At 41.0% G+C, this 14,844-nt stretch overlaps 1 protein-coding gene across 6 annotated transcripts in view; it reads left to right on the top strand.

Annotated features, from left to right (window-relative positions):
- Positions 1–14,844, top strand: part of LOC117528121 (zinc finger protein 646-like) — a 137,126-nt gene that overhangs the window by 114,719 nt on the left and 7,563 nt on the right. For 2 of the 6 annotated variants that reach the window (XM_034190693.1, XM_034190689.1), the window contains 2 exons: positions 3,972–4,163; positions 8,680–8,865. In XM_034190693.1, the coding sequence (XP_034046584.1) occupies positions 3,972–4,163; positions 8,680–8,865 (378 nt within the window). The remainder of the gene's footprint in view (positions 1–3,971; positions 4,164–8,679; positions 8,866–14,844) is intronic. The other 4 variants (XM_034190688.1, XM_034190692.1, XM_034190690.1 and 1 more) reach the window with 3 other exon arrangements.

Raw genomic sequence — 14,844 nt, 5'->3', positions numbered from 1 at the left:
ACTTTACTCAACTAAAACAAGTTGTTTGCTTTTAGATTTTGGAACATCAGTTGCAAAATGCCTGGAAAAACCCAAGATTCCAATGTTTTGTGCCATTCAGACCTTTTTGAGAGCTCAACTGCCAAAGGTACCTTTCAAACATTTAAGAGAGAAAAAAAAGTCATATCCACTACACCCTGTGCTTTTTTTCCCCTGATTTATTCTTAAGGATATAATTGCTCATTAAGCATCAGAGTTTTAAAATACATAACCATTTTCTGTTTTAGGGTGTGAAAAACACTGAGGGCGAAGACGTACGGCTACAAATCATTGGTGACTCTGCAGATCCACTCCTCGACTGGTTGCTGAAAGGCTTCATAAAGTCTACACATCTGACCCCAGAGGAGAAATCTGTTCATGTGAACCTCAGCTCACTCTGTGTAACAGTAGAAAACACTTCATGGATTTTGAAGTCAAGATGGAGGGTGATACTGGTTGGAGAACGCTGGTCACTTTGATGGCATCTCTCCTCAGCCTGGATCACAGGTCTGGATGCAGAGCCCTTCCAGTGGGAGCAGGACAACAATGGCATTAAAGGAATACATGTTCAATCACTTCCCTCTCTGAAATGGTCATCTCCATTAACAAAATAATAATTTAAAAAAATCTGACAAACACTTTTTTTTTTTATTAAAGTGAATACAACTTTCTTCCGTACACATATATAAAATAAAAACCTGGCAGTACCACAACAATTTGGTTAAAAATAAAATATAGTGCTAAAAACTTTTATTCACTTCCATCAAAACTGCCATTACTGTGATGTCAGATCATAAAACCAAACCCTAAAGGCGGCTCTGTCAGAAAAATAACATACTTCCAGGAAAAATTTGAACAAACTAAACATCAGGGCCAGTTTCTTATATTCAGTTTCTACATGTTATGTGGGCTGTAGTCAAAGTTTCCAGTGTTATTGGGTCAGGTGGTCAGGTGGCTCACTGTGATTCATGATGAAATAGTGGACTTAGTAGAGGACCGAGCTGAGATCTGTGCACATCATTTAGGAGAGGTTAACTCACCTGTTCCAAACTAATATGACCCCAATGAACAACTTGAGATATGTGCCAAAATCTCTGTCCAGGACTAACAGCCCAAAATGCTCATGCCCTTTTTCATCCCAAGTGTTACTTCAAATACAGATGTATTTTCTAAACAGCAGCAGCTAGAGATTTTCCAAGGTGTTGAACATGTTGAAAATGACCAGTACATCTTTGGGAGGGTCAAAAAAAAAGTGTGAAATTTCTATTTTTATATTTTAAGAGAAAATGGTTAAAATAAGTGGGTCAACGTATTACCACACATCCAAAGAAAAATGAACATTTTCCAAATATTACATTTTTATTTTCAGTCGTACTGTTATCAAAGGAATATGCATTTAAAGTGGAAAATACAAAACAAACCTTGTATCTTTGGCAGACAGCAGTATCTAGAGCTCTTAAATATTTTAAAGATTATCAGGGAACATCCACAACAGAAAGTTTAAGATACTAAATATGTGGTGATTCCAGACTGTATGTAGGTTGTTTAATGTTTTGTTTTTTTTCTTTTCTTAAATTCTAAAAATTTGAAATTTTCCACTCTTCTGTGTCCCTTCTAAACATGTACTGGTCATTCTGAGCATAATGAGTACCTTGGAAATTCTATAGCTGCTGCAGTTTAGAAAATCCAGCTGTATTTGAAGTAACACTCCGAACGAGTGGTAGTTTTCGGGCTGTTACATGCTTGTCTCAACTAGGTCCGAGACTAACTTTGTTCATGTAAATGTGGAGCTGATGAGTAAGATTGAGAAAGGAGAGCCCAAACACCAAACAGTTACCCTATAATGCTTTCAGTTGAGCGGGTATTTTCTTCCATAAACCTGGAAAGAAGCCTCTCTTCTCTTTCCAGATTCCTCTTGTGCTGCTGTTGCATGTTGTCCAGGAAAGATCTCTGCTGGGCTGACCGATCACCCAGGAGCTTGGCATCACCAGATGATGGCTTTCGATCTAGAAAGAATGTATAATTTCAGTTAGCAAAGAAAAAAATGTTTGTTTTTCTCTTTGTGGATCTCTGTCATGTATTATACCAAAGAATCATCCTGCTTCTATATTCAAATATGTTGTAACTTGTCCACACGGCATTTGACTTCACAAAGCTCAAAACAGGAAAACAAAACTGAAATGAAAATATGTTTGTGTCTCAACTGTCTAAAGGACATTAACTGTCATATTCTGCTGGAACTCTGTAATATTACCATTTCTAAAAAATAAAGCACTCCAAATAAATAAATAAATATGCAATGACTTGAACATTATTTTTTCAACAAACTCTAGAGGAAATTTCAATAACTCACTGTAGTTTTATTTTGCAGCATATTACTCTTTAAAAAAACTCACTTTTTTTTTGTCTGGAGCCTCCTCTGTGTGGTCTTGAGGTTGTGTTGATCTGCTGTCATCAATCTCCTCCGACGTGCTGTTTACATCATCATCATCTTTATATATGAGAGCAGAAATTAACATGATGCACTAAAGTGAACGAGGATAAAGTGTGTCGGTTAACTCAATGACACTTTGTTCATGCGCTTTACTCTGAGAATAAACTCCTGGGATAACTTAACATGAATCCCCAACATTAACTTGAACTAAAGCCACACATTTGGCTCAAAGTACGTCTCGGAAAAAAAAAAGGAATGTTGAGTTAGCGTGATTTTATCAGGACTTACCTCCAGGCTTTCCGGTGTCTCGGGTGAACTTTCCTCCGGTGGAAAACCGACTTCTCCTCCAGTGTTGCTCCTTGGAGAGGGTCGACCTCCGATTATTTCTCCATTAATTCATAATAAGTGAAGCTGGTTGGAGCCGCGCCGCTTCTGCTCGTTTAGCTTCTCCTTATACAAAGCGCTCGTTGCTTCCCAGCGGTTTTTAATTTGCTCCACTGACCTGCTGACTCCGGACACAACAAGTCTGTGCTGCCAACTTACGTCCGTCAAGCTTTTCCACTTATTTTAAATTCTTTTTAAACGTTGAGGACTGTTGTCTCTTGTAAAGTCCAGCTCTGTTTTTTCTGTCGCCATTTCCGCGAACACAGAGCAGGAAGCGTCACGTGGTGATGTGACGTAACAGACATGCGCAGTAAGGCTCCTCATAGGCGGACAGTCCGACGTGCCGTTTACATGGAACGCGATCGGGTTAAAAACAGGGTTACACCACCTCCTCTAACCTGATCGTAATTTCGATCGGATTGGGCTATTCTAATCAGATGGAGCTGTTTTGATCTGATTGTTCAATCTGGTTGTTCAATCAGATTACTTTTGGTCCATGTAACCGCAGCTAGTCTGTAAAAGTTTGAGCACAACTCTGTAGGTAGATCACATTAATTATAGTCTGTATAATTTACACAACAGTTATCTTAGTAAAAAAAACGTCCTCTCCAGAAAGATTACACTTATTTTCAGTCTTGAAATGAATACACATCCAATCATCTGACAGGACCCTGTACCCCAGTACCCTGAGTGTGAAACAGCACATATACTGGCATCATAAAATCCTTACCCCCTAGTGCTGTGTGACCCCCCCCCCCCCCAAAAAAAAAATCCCAAAATCCATAATATTCTGGCTCTAAATTGCCTAATTTGTCAGTGTAAATGTTGATGGTCTTCATGGTGACACTGATAGAGTTTGTGTGTGTGTGTGTGTTGTGTGTGTGTTGACCGTCACTGCTCCATCCCCTTGTATGAGCAGGTCCACACCAGGTCGTGGTCCTGAAGCTGTGTTTGTCCAAACCTTAGTTGGTTGGTGAAACAAACACGTGTGTTCACTTTGTCTCTGACAACCGGCCAAAGCCGCTGTATGTTCATCTTCATGCATGGCCTCATCTGACTGCAGCTCTGTCGCTTTTGTTACTCGTTCACCTTAAAAGAACATGTATAATATCTCTCTTTCTTTTCTTCTGTTCAGGCTGGTGGCCGTCGTTCCAGTTTCTCCGTCGCTCCTCGCCGTCAGCAGCAGAACAACTCCACCTCCATGATGCAGCCTCAGCTTGGAGGCCATACTCAGCAGGACTCTCTGCCCACCCACTGTGTCTCACCGCTGTCCCAGGGTGGGCAGGGCGCAGGTGTGGCCAGCCAGCCCGTTCCAGACCCCCACCAGGTGAAGCAACCCACAGCTCAGGGCTGCACCCCTTCTGTCAGGCCAGCCCTCGTAAAATACAAAGACCGAACATTTGACAGGGGTTTTAACAGCTACCATCCACATTCACAACTCTCAGGCTACTTTACAAAATCCAACAGTAACTTTTAGCAGCATCATAGACTGCCCCCTACTGGTTAATTGCAAAGCTGACATAATGGTGTGAAATACAGATTTGTCACGGTGAATTGTTTTTAAACTGTCAATCTGTATGCGTATGAGTTACGGTGTCAGTAAGTGCTGTTCACACCCACGCCGTCCTGACGTGAAATCGACGAGGCTGGACACAATATACGAGGTCTGTCCATAAAGTATAGGTCCTTTTTATTTTTTTCAAAAACTAGATGGATTTCATTCATGTTTTTACGTCAGACATGCTTGAACCCTCGTGCGCATGCGTGAGTTTTTCCACGCCTGTCGGTGACGTCATTCGCCTGTGAGCACTCCTTGTGGGGAGGAGTCGTCCAGCCCCTCGTCGGAATTCCTTTGTCTGAGAAGTTGCTGAGAGACTGGCGCTTTGTTTGATCAAAATTTTTTCTAAACCTGTGAGACACATCGAAGTGGACACGGTTCGAAAAATTAAGATGGTTTTCAGTGAAAATTTTAACAGCTGATGAGAGATTTTGAGGTGATACTGTCGCTTTAAGGACTTCCCACAGTGCGAGACATCGTGCAGCGCTCTCAGGCGGCGTCATCAGCCTGTTTCAAGCTTAAAACCTCCACATTTCAGGTTCTATTGATCCAGGACGTCGTGAGAGAACAGAGAAGTTTCAGAAAAAGTCGGTTTCAGCATTTTATCCGGATATTCCACTGTTAAAGGAGATTTTTTTAATGAAAGACGTGCGGACGGGTCCGCGCGTCGGGACGCAGCCAGCAGGAAAAAGACCTCCGTGTTGATAACCATTTGTAAAATCCAGGCAGCTTTTGATGGCTTTCAGTGGAGTGAGTATATGAGAAATTGTTTAACAGCTGGACATGTTCCAACTTGTCCTTAAGGCTTCCAGCAGAGGTGTTTTTCCTGTGGCGGAGCGTCGCGGCGGCTGCGAGCCGACGCGCGGACCCGTCTGCACGTCTTTCATTAAAAAAATCTCCTTTAACAGTGGAATATCCGGATAAAATGCTGAAACCGACTTCTTCTGAAACTTCTCTGTTCTCTCACGACGTCCTGGATCAATAGAGCCTGAAATGTGGAGGTTTTCAGCTTGAAACAGGCTGACGACGGCGCCTCAGAGCGCTGCGCGACGTCTCGCACTGTGGGAAGTCCTTAAAGCGACAGTATCACCTCAAAATCTCTCATCAGCCGGTAAAATTTTCACTGAAAACCAGCTTAATTTTTCGAACCGTGTCCACTTCGATGTGTCTCACAGGTTTAGAAAAAATTTTGATCAAACAAAGCGCCAGTCTCTCAGCAACTTCTCAGACAAAGGAATGAGGGGCTGGACGACTCCTCCCACAAGGAGTGCTCACAGGCGAATGACGTCACCGACAGGCGTGGAAAAACTCACGCATGCGCACGAGGGTTCAAGCATGTCTGACGTAAAAACATATGAATGAAATCCATATAGTTTTTGAAAAAAATAAAAAGGACCTATACTTTATGGACAGACCTCGTATTATATGTCCCACGTCCCAGGGACACCAGTCGTATTTCACATCGTATTTAATTGCAAATGGCAATATATTTATGATTCTACAGCATCTCAAGAGTGTCCTTCGTTATTGCTCGTCAATCACCACACGTGATGTAAACTCGCTGCTCATTGGCTAATTTTCTGAGATATTGGAAGGTGGGCTGTGATTGGTCATAAACTCGCACAATTCGCACCCACAAACTCAAAGCTGCATGTCACTCCCTGTAAGTTGTCTCTTCCACCAAGTGGTTGAATATGGTAACTGCAGCTGTGAAGGCCACTGAAGATTTACTTTTTAAAAAAAGCATTTGTGTAAATGTGAAGAAAAAAAAAATATCATTGTTTAGTTTATTTTTTTAACCCAGATATTTCAAAATAACACATTTTGGAACTGTAATTGCAGTATCATGAAAGCATCATATTTTTGGCTAACCCTCTGCAAAGAGTGCCAGTGGGTGTTTTCTTGACTTTCCATTTTAAGATACCATACTTTTTATTTATTTAATTATTTGTTTAGTATTTGTGTCAGTCGTACATCTGGCCACAATGCTCGTGTGAAAACAATCAAATCAGGGCGGATTGTTGTACTGCTCAGTTTTAGTTTGACATGATATGATTTTCTTACATTGTAGCCACTGTTTCACTTCAACAGCAAATAACACTTGCAAATATGTACATTATCTCTGTGGTATAACAAGACGCCAGCCGTGTGTTTTCACTTGACATGGAAGCAAACATTGCCAACAAAATAATGCCTATGTGCTGCATATCAAAATGTTCAGAATAATCACAGCTTTCTGAATGTGTGACACACATTTGTCTACAGTAGTGTTTCTCAAACTCTTTTGAACCAAGGTCCACTTAAAAAAAGCTCAAAGACCACGCCTCCACCAAATATCTAAAAACTGTTTATCTGCTTACCACTCCAACAGTATATTAATATGTACTAGACTGTAAAGTTATTTTTAAACAGTTTGAGAAACGCTTTTCAGTAAGACTATAGTAATTTGTGTAACACGTGATATTTTACCTATATTCTTCTGGACCACTAAGGGTCACTCATGGACTGCCAGTGGTTCACAGACCACACGTTGAGAAAGACTGGACTACAACACTATAAAGAAATAGCTTTGCTCTCAAGTTGAAAATATGAATCATGCTTTAAAAAATTCTTCAAATCCTTGATGGGGATATACATGTTTATTCATGTGGACAAAGGGTTTTGGTGTTAGAGAGGGTTTACAAAAGTCTGAAAAATAAAACGTGTTGTGCTGCACCGCAGCTTCAACACCACAGGGAACTTTGCATGATCATGATGGGTGTAAAATAAAATCACTCACCAGTTTTTGTCTTTAGTGGATAAATAAATGTCCATAAATATTTTTCATTGATGCATAATGGAGCAGCACGGTGGCTTAGTGGTTAGCACTGTTGCTTCGCAGCAAGAACATCATGAGATTGATTTCCACCTGTGGCCTTTCTGTGTGGAGTTTGCATGTTCTCTCCGTGTTTGCGTGGGTTCTATCCAGGTTCTCCAGCTTCCTCCCACATCCAAAGACATGCAGATTTGGCGGATTGGAAACTTTAATATAAGGCAATACTAAAATACCATCGGCTGCATGAACATAAAAATAGCAAATACAATGTGACATTTTGACCTCTTAAAATAGGTCAAGGTTAGCCATTTTTGAACTTGTCCAAGAATGTTTCCTATCGTTCTACAAGTAAATGGTAAATAAACTGCATTTATATAGCGGTTTTCCATCTGTTACAGTTATGCCTCACATTCACCCCGATATCAGGGTGCTGCCATACAAGGTGCTCACTACACACCGGGAGCAATAGAGGATTAAAGGCCATGCCCAAGGGCCATTAGTGATTTTCCAGTCAGGTGGGGATTTGAACCCGTGATCTTCTGGACTCAAGCCCAACACCTTAACCACTAGACCATCACCTCCCCTAAGTGAATGAGTGTCCTGTTCAGTGTTTTTTTTTTTTTTTTTTGTGTGTGGGTGTGTGTGTGTTTGTTTTTTCCTTTTCCTTTTGTATTTTCTCATCAGTTGAGCTAGTAGGCTTTGTTATAAATTTTATTTTACTTTGAAAGAGTCTGTTGGATTTTGGATCCTGATGTGCGCAGTCTGTTCTCTGTACCAGAGCAGCCTGCTGTTGTAACCCTTTTATAGCTCCCGCTGTGAATGTGCACTTGGAACTCTTCACTGTTTTTCAGGCTGTCTGATCACGCAGAAGTATTTCTTAGATTTTTCACAGTTCTATTGATGACAACACTTATAAGCGTGCATAAAGCTGAGCCTGTAGCAGGCTATTTTTAACAAATTGTGTTCATGATGGACGTGCACATGCACTAAGTTTTCTCACAGTGGTGAGCAGCTGCTCCTTTTACCATGACTGCATCAAAATTAACCGTTAGCACTTAAATGCAGTCGTCATAACAGAGTATCACACTTACTTACAAACTTTGTAATTAATCTTAACATTCTTAATGTTAGCAGCTACATTCCATTCAAGTGCATGCTGGGACATTTTCCTCAAAGTTAAGTAAACGCTGTCGGAAACACTCTGAAGAATGAGTACTCATGAGTACTCCAGCTTTGGCATCTCCGTAGCTGTTTGTTGTGAGTGCTGTATACATTGAGACCGGTCGCAGAAATGCACAAAGTAATCCTGGTGTAGTATCATTGCATGGTCACTAACAGCCTAAATCTAAGTTGTTATGATTTTGGCGCGACATGTCCTTTAATCATCTCTCCTGGGTGCGTCCTTATGGAATGCTGCTTTAGAACTTGTGTAGTTGTGTGAGTTGTGTTGAGTTTTTGTGTGTCTGCCAGCAGGGCTGTTCCACCTCGGTGTCATCCCAGAACCAGGGCAGCCAGCAGAGCATGAGGAGCTCTTCCTCCAAACACGCCACCTCCTCCAGCGCCACCCCGTCCTCCTCCTACTCCCTACTCCAACCTCTGGTGCCTGAGGTAAAGGAGATGAGCTCGGGATACACTAGGCTGAACGCCAACCCCATGGTAGGAGAGAGCTGCCACTCACCTGCAGCACACTCAGTGCTGGCACGCTGCCTCCTCCCTATTTGGCTACTAACACCAGAACAGAGAATAATGTGCTCATGCTGTGGCGTCATGTGTCCACCAGGAGCCTCTTCTGTGACTGCTTCAGCACTCGTGTGTTGAATGATTGTGTTTTAATCCTAACATCAGCTGCTGAAGCGCTGCCTGGTGGACGCACACACTAAGATGACTAAAGACTTAAGTGGAAGGGGAGCTGCTCGTGCCCTCAGGTCCACCCGTGTTTGGACAGTGGCACAGTGTTTTTGGGGTCTTGCCTGTGTAGACCACCATGGAGTTCAAATGAAACAATCAGGATGACTTTTTAGTGTCGGCCTCCAGCTTGAATTCAACAAACTTCCTGCATCAGCGGTTTATCGGTTTAGCGGTTAACCATTTGCAGACACATCAGCTGTTTTCACAGCTGATAATGAAAATTATCAGGACTGTTTATAGTGTGGCTCATCACTTTCACAGACACTTTTAATGAGACGAGCCAGGGGATGGATACATGAACATTGCCTTTCAGCTCCAATTTGGTTGTGTACAGAGGTAAAATCACAAAAACTCACTGTCCAAATACTTATGAGCCTAGGTCTACACTCACTGGCCGCTTCAGCTTGTATACTGTTAAACTGTTCATTATTTAAAGATGGAATCAGTCAGAATCAGTCATTGCAGGGAAGCAGGTAGATGTGGTGAAGTCCAAACCAAACATCAGAAGGTCGATGCCCAGTCAGCCTGATAACGGGCGGTAAAAGTGGAACACTGTGAGCAATCAGGAAAGTTTCAAGAGTGTTTAAAAAAATAATGACATCAGGACACATACCGATCCACAAACTGTGAATAATCTGATGTAATTTGAGCAGATAGGGGGTGCTATTTAGAACAAGCCGGGGCCTAATTTTGGCCTAATTGGTGTAATTTAGCCTAAAACCCAGCAGTTCAAGACGGCAATGCAGAACGTTGTCTGGTCTGTTCAACTGAATGCTGCACTGAGATCAAGAAGAATCAGAACTGAACCAGCACCAGAATCAGCAGCAAGCAAAAAGTGCAGTTTCTGTGATGTTCACAGGTTTAACAGTGTGTTGGAAAACCTCTGTGGTATTCTGACTATTTAAATATGTCATTTGATCTGTCACCACTTTTTCCAAAGCTTTTGATAAGAAGAAAAGTTTTGACATTAGGTATAGATGATGGGATCAGGGTTGGGTTCCACAGTAGTGCACATAAAACTGGAGGGAACTACACCTCCGGCCGCTCAGTTACAGAAACATCATATGTATATCTGCCAAGACTGTGCTTATGTAACATGATTACTCACTGACATTCAAAACATCCTGCGTTTCCTGAACTCTCCACCCTCAGTCAGACAAACAGAACCTCAGGCATGTTTGAGCGGGCAAAAAGAACGATGAGTTGTGTTCAAGGAGCCTGGGCTCCCAACACGAGAACTGAATAACGCACAGAGACTAGGTTTGGCCAAAGTTTGAGTGAATGGCAGTCGAAACTATGCAAATTGTCCAATTATTTGCTAGCTTGTTGTGATTGGTAGCTTTGTAAGTAAGCCATTTACCTAAAATAATTTAAAACTTGTTGAAACGCTGCCTTACTAAATGCAGGAAGTAGACTAATAGGTCTACAGTTACACCCAGCAAACTGCTTTACCATTAGGGCCTCTTCACATATACTATGAATAAGTACAAAACAGGGCGAATCACGGCGAAACAGCTCGTATGAGCGAACCGCGAAAGCATCGAGCCGACAGGCAGGTATGCACGATCCTGCTGTGACGGTATCGTGCACACAACGGTGTCGTGCAAGCAGGAACACAGTGTGAGCAGCTGGTGCACCACATCGCGCCACTGAAGTGGAGAAATATAAAATAAATCAAATCAGATCAAATCAATTTTATTTATATAGCGCCAAATCACAACAAACAGTTGCCCCAAGGCGATTTATATTGTAAGGCAAAAGCCATACAATAATTACGGAAAAACCTCAACGGTCAAAACGACCCCCTGTGAGCAAGCACTTGGCGACAGTGGGAAGGAAAAACTCCCTTTTAACAGGAAGAAACCTCCAGCAGAACCAGGCTCAGGGAGGGGCAGTCTTCTGCTGGGACTGGTTGGGGCTGAGGGAGAGAACCAGGAAAAAGACATGCTGTGGAGGGGAGCAGAGATCGATCACTAATGATTAAATGCAGAGTGGTGCATACAGAGCAAAAAGAGAAAGAAACACTCAGTGCATCATGGGAACCCCCCAGCAGTCTAAGTCTATAGCAGCATAACTAAGGGATGGTTCAGGGTCACCTGATCCAGCCCTAACTATAAGCTTTAGCAAAAAGGAAAGTTTTAATCCTAATCTTAAAAGTAGAGAGGGTGTCTGTCTCCCTGATCTGAATTGGGAGCTGGTTCCACAGGAGAGGAGCCTGAAAGCTGAAGGCTCTGCCTCCCATTCTACTCTTACAAACCCTAGGAACTACAAGTAAGCCTGCAGTCTGAGAGCGAAGCGCTCTATTGGGGTGATATGGTACTACAAGGTCCCTAAGATAAGATGGGACCTGATTATTCAAAACCTTATACGTAAGAAGAAGAATTTTAAATTCTATTCTAGAATTAGCAGGAAGCCAATGAAGAGAGGCCAATATGGGTGAGATATGCTCTCTCCTTCTAGTCCCTGTCAGTACTCTAGCTGCAGCATTTGAATTAACTGAAGGCTTTTCAGGGACCTTTAGGACAACCTGATAATAATGAATTACAATAGTCCAGCCTAGAGGAAATAAATGCATGAATTAGTTTTTCAGCATCACTCTGAGACAAGACCTTTCTAATTTTAGAGATATTGCGCAAATGCAAAAAAGCAGTCCTACATATTTGTTTAATATGCGCATTGAATGACATATCCTGATCAAAAATGACTCCAAGATTTCTCACAGTATTACTAGAGGTCAGGGTAATGCCATCCAGAGTAAGGATCTGGTTAGACACCATGTTTCTAAGATTTGTGGGGCCAAGTACAATAACTTCAGTTTTATCTGAGTTTAAAAGCAGGAAATTAGAGGTCATCCATGTCTTTATGTCTGTAAGACAATCCTGCAGTTTAGCTAATTGGTGTGTGTCCTCTGGCTTCATGGATAGATAAAGCTGGGTATCATCTGCGTAACAATGAAAATTTAAGCAATACCGTCTAATAATACTGCCTAAGGGAAACATGTATAAAGTGAATAAAATTGGTCCTAGCACAGAACCTTGTGGAACTCCATAATTAACCTTAGTCTGTGAAGAAGATTCCCCATTTACATGAACAAATTGTAATCTATTAGATAAATATGATTCAAACCACCGCAGCGCAGTGCCTTTAATACCTATGGCATGCTCTAATCTCTGTAATAAAATTTTATGGTCAACAGTATCAAAAGCAGCACTGAGGTCTAACAGAACAAGCACAGAGATGAGTCCACTGTCCGAGGCCATAAGAAGATCATTTGTAACCTTCACTAATGCTGTTTCTGTACTATGATGAATTCTAAAACCTGACTGAAACTCTTCAAATAGACCATTCCTCTGCAGATGATCAGTTAGCTGTTTTACAACTACCCTTTCAAGAATTTTTGAGAGAAAGGGAAGGTTGGAGATTGGCCTTTTTATAGAGCAACAGACTCTTTTTCCAGGCTAAGTGAAGATCTTCTAAATTAGTGAGACGCCATTTCCTCTCCAACTTACGGGTTATCTGCTTTAAGATGCGAGTTTGTGAGTTATACCACGGAGTCAGGCACTTCTGATTTAAGGCTCTCTTTTTCAGAGGAGCTACAGCATCCAAAGTTGTCTTCAATGAGGATGTAAAACTATTGACGAGATACTCTATCTCACTCACAGAGTTTAGGTAGCTACTCTGCTCTGTGATGGTATATGACATTAGAGAACATAAAGAAGGAATCATATCCTTAAACCTAGTTACAGCGCTTTCTGAAAGACTTCTAGTGTAATGAAACTTATTCCCCACTGCTGGGTAGTCCATCAGAGTAAATGTAAATGTTATTAAGAAATGATCAGACAGAAGGGAGTTTTCAGGGAATACTGTTAAGTCTTCAATTTCCATACCATAAGTCAGAACAAGATCTAAGATATGATTAAAGTGGTGGGTGGACTCATTACATTTGAGCAAAGCCAATAGAGTCTAATAATAGATTAAATGCAGTGTTGAGGCTGTCATTCTCAGCATCTGTGTGGATGTTAAAATCGCCCACTATAATTATCTTATCTGAGCTAAGCACTAAGTCAGACAAAAGGTCTGAAAATTCACAGAGAAACTCACAGTAACGACCAGGTGGACGATAGATAACAACAAATAAAACTGGTTTTTGGGACTTCCAATTTGGATGGACAAGACTAAGAGTCAAGCTTTCAAATGAATTAAAGCTCTGTCTGTGTTTTGGATTAATTAATAAGCTGGAATGGAATATTGCTGCTAATCCTCCCCCTCGGCCCGTGCCACGAGCGTTCTGGCAGTTAGTGTGACTCGGGGGTGTTAACTCATTTAAACTAACATATTCATCCTGCTGTAACCAGGTTTCTGTAAGGCAGAATAAATCAATATGTTGATCAATTATTATATCATTTACTAACAGGGACTTAGAAGAGAGAGACCTAATGTTTAATAGACCACATTTAACTGTTTTAGTCTGTGGTGCAGTTGAAGGTGCTATATTATTTTTTCTTTTTGAATTTTTATGCTTAAATAGATTTTTGCTGGTTATTGGTGGTCTGGGAGCAGGCACCGTCTCTACGGGGATGGGGACCTAATGTATATAAAGTATATATGTAAATAAAAAACAACTGCATAATTAGTGAATTTCACTGGGTTGATATAAATAATACATGAAAGGGGATGCAATACAGAACCCCGCGGTTAAATAAAAAATAAATGCCACTCATGGGATTCAAACCTGTAAGCTCTGATTACCAGACAGACACTTGACCACTGCGCTACAGTCACTGTCTTATAACAGGAGCGTGAAATGGCTAAAATCAACAAGAAGATGAACGTATTTCCTTTAAAATGACAAAAACGCTGTGATAACTCACCAAAAAGCGTTTGTTACAGAGTTAGTCTGCTGATACATGACTGAAAGTGGTGTATTTGTTGCACTGTGGGCTTGACACCTGGTCCTGCGATGCTCACAGGACACGCATGGACACGACCCCACTGTCCGTTCAGCGCCCAGACCAACGTGTCTCTGTGTTATGTGTAGGGTTGGGTATCGAGAACTGGTTCCTTTCGGGTTTCATTAAGAAATGATTCGATCCACCGACATCTATAGCCTTTTTGCTTAACGATTCCCGTATCGGTCCTTCAGAGCAGCCATTGTTTTTGGGGGTGTTTGTTGGGAAAATATTTACCTTTTTTATGTTAAACCGACCTGTTATGGTCTTCTGAAACAGTTGATAGAAGTATTTTATAACTTAAAAACGGGACCGATGCTAACGTGTTAGTATGTCTATGGCATTTTCAGTGTTAAAGTTAGCATTAAGCTGTTTGCATCTCAGCACATTTGTGTGCATTTGTTTTCTGTATAATAATTAATGGCTCAGCATTTGTTGTTGTAAAAGAGTCAAATGTATTACAAATTGTAATATTTTTACATTTATTTTTGTTTATTTATTAATAATAATAGCAACAACAATAATAATAAAAGTAATAATAACTAATAATGCTACAGTACAATTTTAGAGAAAGAGACAAAAAGAACCTGATTAAAAACACAACAGAAAATATAAAACCAACTAACAATGAAAATAAATAAATACATATAGAAATAAGTGTTTCCTGTGAACACCTCGTGACTCTCACACCTCCATTTCATCCCTGTTTTATTTAAGTTTAATGACAGTTTGTTTCAGTCAAACCATATTTTCAATGTGTTAATTTCTTCAGTGATTT

The sequence above is a fragment of the Thalassophryne amazonica genome, chromosome 16 (assembly GCF_902500255.1).
Source record: "Thalassophryne amazonica chromosome 16, fThaAma1.1, whole genome shotgun sequence".
NCBI classification, from domain to species: domain Eukaryota; kingdom Metazoa; phylum Chordata; class Actinopteri; order Batrachoidiformes; family Batrachoididae; genus Thalassophryne; species Thalassophryne amazonica.
Note: the sequence above shows the minus strand (reverse complement) of the source record. Positions and strands in the feature narration are given on the sequence as shown.